This window comes from Mya arenaria, chromosome 15, assembly GCF_026914265.1.
Source record: "Mya arenaria isolate MELC-2E11 chromosome 15, ASM2691426v1".
Taxonomy (NCBI): domain Eukaryota; kingdom Metazoa; phylum Mollusca; class Bivalvia; order Myida; family Myidae; genus Mya; species Mya arenaria.
In genome coordinates, this window is record NC_069136.1 from 12,632,553 (window position 1) to 12,639,203 (window position 6,651).

General features: G+C 35.1%; 1 protein-coding gene across 1 annotated transcript in view; it reads left to right on the forward strand.

The window, feature by feature from the left end:
- LOC128219112 (zonadhesin-like) overlaps positions 1-6,161 on the forward strand; it is a 63,859-nt gene extending 57,698 nt beyond the window's left edge. Inside the window, exons 46-51 of the mRNA XM_052926934.1 lie at positions 653-751; positions 1,208-1,321; positions 2,016-2,114; positions 2,571-2,684; positions 3,804-3,932; positions 5,902-6,161. Coding sequence (XP_052782894.1) covers positions 653-751; positions 1,208-1,321; positions 2,016-2,114; positions 2,571-2,684; positions 3,804-3,932; positions 5,902-6,161 — 815 coding nt within the window. The remainder of the gene's footprint in view (positions 1-652; positions 752-1,207; positions 1,322-2,015; positions 2,115-2,570; positions 2,685-3,803; positions 3,933-5,901) is intronic.
- The last annotated feature ends 490 nt before the right edge of the window (positions 6,162-6,651 follow it).

Sequence of the window (6,651 nt, forward strand, 5' to 3'; positions counted from 1 at the left end):
TTGCAAGGGATGATCTAATTATGTTTGGTAAACATATTTGCCCTTAAGAACCCTACAGGTCCTGCTTGATCTACAACGACTAGCTACCCATGCGCTCAGGCCTCTATTCGAACTGGGATCAAGAGTTAAAAAAGAAAATAGAGAGGTTGCAAATCCAACTTACAGGAACTTGTATAGTTGGATTTATATCTGTATGATACGTCATCCGGGTTTGTTTACAATGTTCAAATTGAATATGACATTCAAAGAAGCACGGATCACGTAATATTAAAAAATGACGCTTCATCTCAACTGTACTCGAGTATTTTGTGTTTGAAACTTAGCTATTTTTCCAATACCACAAAGACTATGTGATAGGGAAATTGTGGACAATAGAATTAGCGAATCAACCGAATATAAACAAAAAACATTTATTTCTCTCATTGGTTGAAATCAATATACTATATCTGATGCATTTAAATTCGTAGCGTGTGAATGTTTGATAATGATCTCGAATGTAATTCAAGATGACCTACCAATCGGAATTTATACTCACCAATAATTGATTTTGAAATAGAAATAATGTTGTTGTTTTTCCAGAACATATCCAATTTGGTACGCATGTACTTTGTATACTGCATAACCATTAAAATGACGTGTTTATTTTCATAAGGTCCTAACTGCGCGGCTGAGGATCCTAACTCGGAATGCAACACTGGAACCGGACAATGCGAATGTAAACATGGGGGCGGCCTCACCTATCCAAATTGCTGTATGTTAATTGATTAATAAGAATAGATATTGTTTTAAAAAACATGTCTACTCATTTGCCTTGTTTTCGTTTACGAATGATTTATCTTTGTATATCAGTATAATTTAATTGACTGACTGTTTTTGACAATGTTTAAAACGGGCATAAATGCAAGTGTATATATCTAAGCAAGTATATGACAGATAAATACTTGATATTGTTTTACCGTCACAACGTCGGTGCCAATATTTAAGTGTTCCCCCCGAAATCTTTAAATCGTGAAACAACGTAATCCATCCCCCAAATTGGATCGCATGTGTTAGGTTTAACTAGGCGAACGATCTTAAGCCTTTTAGATGGGAAAGCAGGTGAGATTAACACCCTAGCCAAGGACTCGACAGTGTTTTATAAAGGGTGAATTGATCATCAAAATAAAATAAAGGAATATAAACTGAACGAAGCGTCAAATATTTCCAGGTGCGGATTGTAGCAGTGATGATGAAGCGTACTGTTGCGCTGCTGCCGACGGCTGCGGTGATGTAGGCCAGAGTGCATGTGCCTGCTACTTCGAGGGAACCTTTCCGAAATGCTGTAAGTGAGAGTATGCAAAGACAAAAAATAAAGGGTAGATTAATTAAATATATTTTCATAACATTGTTTGTGATACATGTTGTTACAGCATAATAAAAATCATAGTGTTGACACTTTGTTTTGCAAGGGATGATCTAATTATGTTTGGTAAACATATTTGCCCTTAAGAACCCTACAGGTCCTGCTTGATCTACAACGACTAGCTACCCATGCGCTCAGGCCTCTATTCGAACTGGGATCAAGAGTTAAAAAAGAAAATAGAGAGGTTGCAAATCCAACTTACAGGAACTTGTATAGTTGGATTTATATCTGTATGATACGTCATCCGGGTTTGTTTACAATGTTCAAATTGAATATGACATTCAAAGAAGCACGGATCACGTAATATTAAAAAATGACGCTTCATCTCAACTGCAACTGTACTCGAGTATTTTGTGTTTGAAACTTAGCTATTTTTCCAATACCACATGGTTGAAATCAATATACTATATCTGATGCATTTAAATTCGTAGCGTGTGAATGTTTGATAATGATCTCGAATGTAATTCAAGATGACCTACCAATCGGAATTTATACTCAGCAATAATTGATGTTGAAATAGAAATAATGTTTTTTTTCCAGAACATATCCAATTTGGTACGCATGTACTTTGTATACTGTATAACCATTAAAATGACGTGTTTATTTTCATAAGGTCCTAACTGCGCGGCTCAGGATCCTAACTCGGAATGCAACACTGGAACCGGACAATGCGAATGTAAACATGGGGGCGGCCTCACCTATCCAAATTGCTGTATGTAAATTGATTAATAAGAATAGATATTGTTTTAAAAAACATGTCTACTCCTTTGCCTTGTTTTTGTTTACGAATGATTTACATTTGTATATCAGTATAATTTAATTGACTGACTGTTTTTGACAATGTTTAAAACGGGCATAAATGCAAGTATATATATCTAAGCAAGTATATGACAGATAAATACTTGATATTGTTTTACCGTCACAACGTCGGTGCCAATATTTAAGTGTTCCCCCCGAAATCTTTAAATCGTGAAACAACGTAATCCATCCCCCAAATTGGATCGCATGTGTTAGGTTTAACTAGGCGAACGATCTTAAGCCTTTTAGATGGGAAAGCAGGTGAGATTAACACCCTAGCCAAGGACTCGACAGTGTTTTATAAAGGGTGAATTGATCATCAAAATAAAATAAAGGAATATAAACTGAACGAAGCGTCAAATATTTCCAGGTGCGGATTGTAGCAGTGATGATGAAGCGTACTGTTGCGCTGTTGCCGACGGCTGCGGTGATGTAGGCCAGAGTGCATGTGCCTGCTACTTCGAGGGAACCTTTCCGAAATGCTGTAAGTGAGAGTATGCAAAGACAAAAAATAAAGGGTAGATTAATTAAATATATTTTCATAACATTGTTTGTGATACATGTTGTTACAGCATAATAAAAATCATAGTGTTGACACTTTGTTTTGCAAGGGATGATCTAATTATGTTTGGTAAACATATTTGCCCTTAAGAACCCTACAGGTCCTGCTTGATCTACAACGACTAGCTACCCATGCGCTCAGGCCTCTATTCGAACTGGGATCAAGAGTTAAAAAAGAAAATAGAGAGGTTGCAAATCCAACTTACAGGAACTTGTATAGTTGGATTTATATCTGTATGATACGTCATCCGGGTTTGTTTACAATATTCAAATGAATATGACATTCAAAAAAGCACGTGTTTTACGCAAGTGTCAGTGAGCCTATGTATACATGCTTGAAAAGATATTTATAAACGACGCTTCAACTCAACTACAACTGTGCTCGTGTATTTTGTGTTTGGAAACTTAGCTATTTTTCCAATACCACAAAGACTGTATGATAGTGAAATCGTGGACAATATAATTAACGAATCAACCGAATATAAAAACAACAACATTTTTTTCTTCTCATTGGTTGAAATCAATATACTTTACCTGATGCATTTAAATTCGTAGCGTGTGAATTTTTGATAATGATCTCGAATGTAATTCAAGGTTACCTACTAATCGGAATTGATATTCACCAATAGTTGATGTAGTGGATATTATGTTGTTGGTTTTCCAGAACATATTCAATTTGATACGCATGCACTTTTTATACTGTATAACCATTAACACGACATGTTTTATTTTCATTAGGTCCTGATTGCGCGACTGAGGATTCTAATTCGGAATGCAACACTGTAACCGGACAATGCGAATGTAAACATGGGGGCAGCCTCACCTATCCAAATTGTTGTACGTTAATTTATTAATAGTAATAGATGCAAATATAGAAATATCTTCTCCTTTGCCTTGCTTTCGTTCACGAATGATTTACATTTGTATATCAAAATAATTATAAAGTACAAAAAATGACTTATTCAAAGACAAAAAATAAAAAAAGTTGTCAAAACGTTTAATTCCTGGAAGTGCAGCTCTAAAGTTGGTTTATATTCTTCAGGTCCTTTGTGCGGAGAAAATGAGGAATGCTGTGGCGATTTAACATGCACCGCCCTTAACAATACGAATATATCAGCCAACGAGGGAGAGTGTTTCTGCGCGTACGACTCATCCCCCACAGGAGTATGCTGTACGTATCCCATTGGCCTTGTGTTCCATGTCATTAAAGTGTGACACTCTTATTCAAAATCAATACATAATCATGTCTAACAAACATAAATTTTCATTGATAAACCATAAACTACTTACTAAATAATGCATTTATGGAAAGTATTCATAACTGATGACAAGATAGTCACCGTGTCTATAATAGCTGAACAGGCAAAAACATTAAATGATTAGTGAGTGCTTAAATATGTACTGTGCTCTAATATTGTCTCATTAGGTAGAAATGCCGAGTTTTCTGCATACTTCTTTCAAATTTATCCTGGTATACATCATACGAACCATTGTTTTCAACCTTTATTCATCTTTCTTGATATTATTAAAACAATTGGTTAATTGTTGTAAATATTATCTGGGAGTAAGAGTGCATCTTTAATTGTACTTATTCATCTCGAGCACTTTTAAGCTGACAAAAAAGCTTACTCGCGACCGTTTTTAAGGTAAAAACAAGATTACAAAATGAAGTGTGGCAAAGTATTAGGAGTGTTAAAAAAATACTGACAGCTAGAAACCTTCAGCAAATGTTGATATTTGTTGAAATATCGTCTTTTAAGACCACCATTTTTAATGGCGTAACTAACGGTTTCAGCGATTTCGTTGTTTGACATTGGACGTCAGGTGATGTTATCAATGTATTCTTATATGATAAAAATATCCATCTATGTTTTCCTTGAGACTTTATGGTTATGGCGTCTGTTTTTGTTTTATATTATTTTTCACTTTACCAGCGCTGGTCGCAACCCACAAATGCCAAAACAATTTTAATAACTTAATTGTATTTTTTATACTTATTTTAGGCCCAAAAAATATCGAGACCCTGTTTGGCTATTGGACCATTCCCTAAAGTTTCCATTGTATTATTATTAAAGGAAATGCCTCGCAAAGTGATTTTAATTAGAAGAATTTATTTTTAATTGCATACTTTTTAACGCATGCACTGTGAATGACATAAGATCCAATTCTTTACATGATTCCGGGTTATCTGTTGAAGTGACTCGATCATGTTTTTGGACAAAAAATTAGTGTTCCCGGTAATGCATCTGAAAACACTTATTTTATCATTATTTTACTCTATGATATCGAAATTGCAGAGAAACATACAATTATAGCATAAGAAAGGAATTTGGTTTTAGTGGGGCTCGAACCCACGCCTGTAAAGTCCAAAAAAAAAATTAGAAAATAGCCGTCTATTCCACACGGCCACCGGAACTCTAACAAAAGTAGTGGATATGTTGACCTGTTAAGCATACATTGATACCATCACGTGATAATGTAAATCAACCAATCACGCAACACCATAGCCGTAATAAATTTCCAATGGCGCTAATGAAAATTGTGGTCTTCAATGACGATATTAGGGCAAATATCAACATTTGCTGAAGGGTTCCAGGTTTTGGTATTTTTGTTTTAACATTTTTTAGGATTTGCCACACTTTATTATGTCATTTAAAAAGTGCATTTTTACATATCATGAGCGAGTTACTTTAAATCAGGATTGTCCTTTGCAGGTCCTTTATGTCCAGCGGAAGAGATTTGTAAAGATAATGATGAAATAGGAACAGGGACACAATGTGTTCCAGTGGGTAAGTGTAAGACGAAGTAGTTCTTAGTGACATAAAAACAGAACAAAAAAACTCGTCGCTTTGGTCCAAGGATGTTAACGCAGAATAAACTAATAAACTGCATTTCATTTCTTGTTCGTGTGATTTGGACATTATGAAATAACTCGATATAAACACTGAGATCAATCCACGAACACACTATTGGTTTTGTATCTACCTATAAACCGACTGGCAATATCAAGCAATATCAGATATAACACATATCAGCCAATTTTTTTACCATTTACATTAAAAACAAAACGTTTATCATTAAAATGCATGCATCTTGAATTTGAAATTTGCATTCAAAATGCTATATCGTTGTATTTGCAGGCGATTTTGGAAGGGAATGTTCCGACGAACGCTCCCACAACGCCTGTCAGAATGTGCCGGTGGCGAATATTGTCTGTCATAAACTTGACTGTTGTAATAACAATACGCTGACGGTCAATTGTAACCAGAAGTTCTGCGTGTGCAATACGCCCCAGAACTATAAACTGGACCAAAACAGTGCGAATCCAACGTGCATATTTGATGCAAATGTGGCACTGAATGATTGTGAAGATGGCGATTACAGCCTGTATCTTCCGTAAGAAGAATGAACATTTCTATGAAATTCCCGAACAAGGCGTTTTAACTATAACATCCTTATCGCATGGCTTATTGGCTATTTTTGAAAACATGCAGAAATCATGCAATAATTAAACGTCGAAAAAGCTTTTATGAAATAATATATTAAACTTTCGTTAAGTCAGCCCCGTGAACATCAAAGTAAATATTTCACTCGTTGCTACTCCACTCGTGAAACAATTCATTTGGTAGTCGGTACAATATATTGCGATCTTATCTTGAAACAAACAAAAAATATCCTCTACATTTAACTAAAATGCCGTGTTTAGAAATTGCGGTTTAGAATGTGAAAAATCTCTCACCTCGATTTCGCAATCGTCATTTTAGCTGGACAGTCATACAATTTTGAAAATTAAAACAATCTCATTCCGTTAAAGACACAATAATACAAATAGTGAATTTGTAGTTCGAACTTTTTATACCATTTTCCCGACCCTATCCCGTTTCAAATTG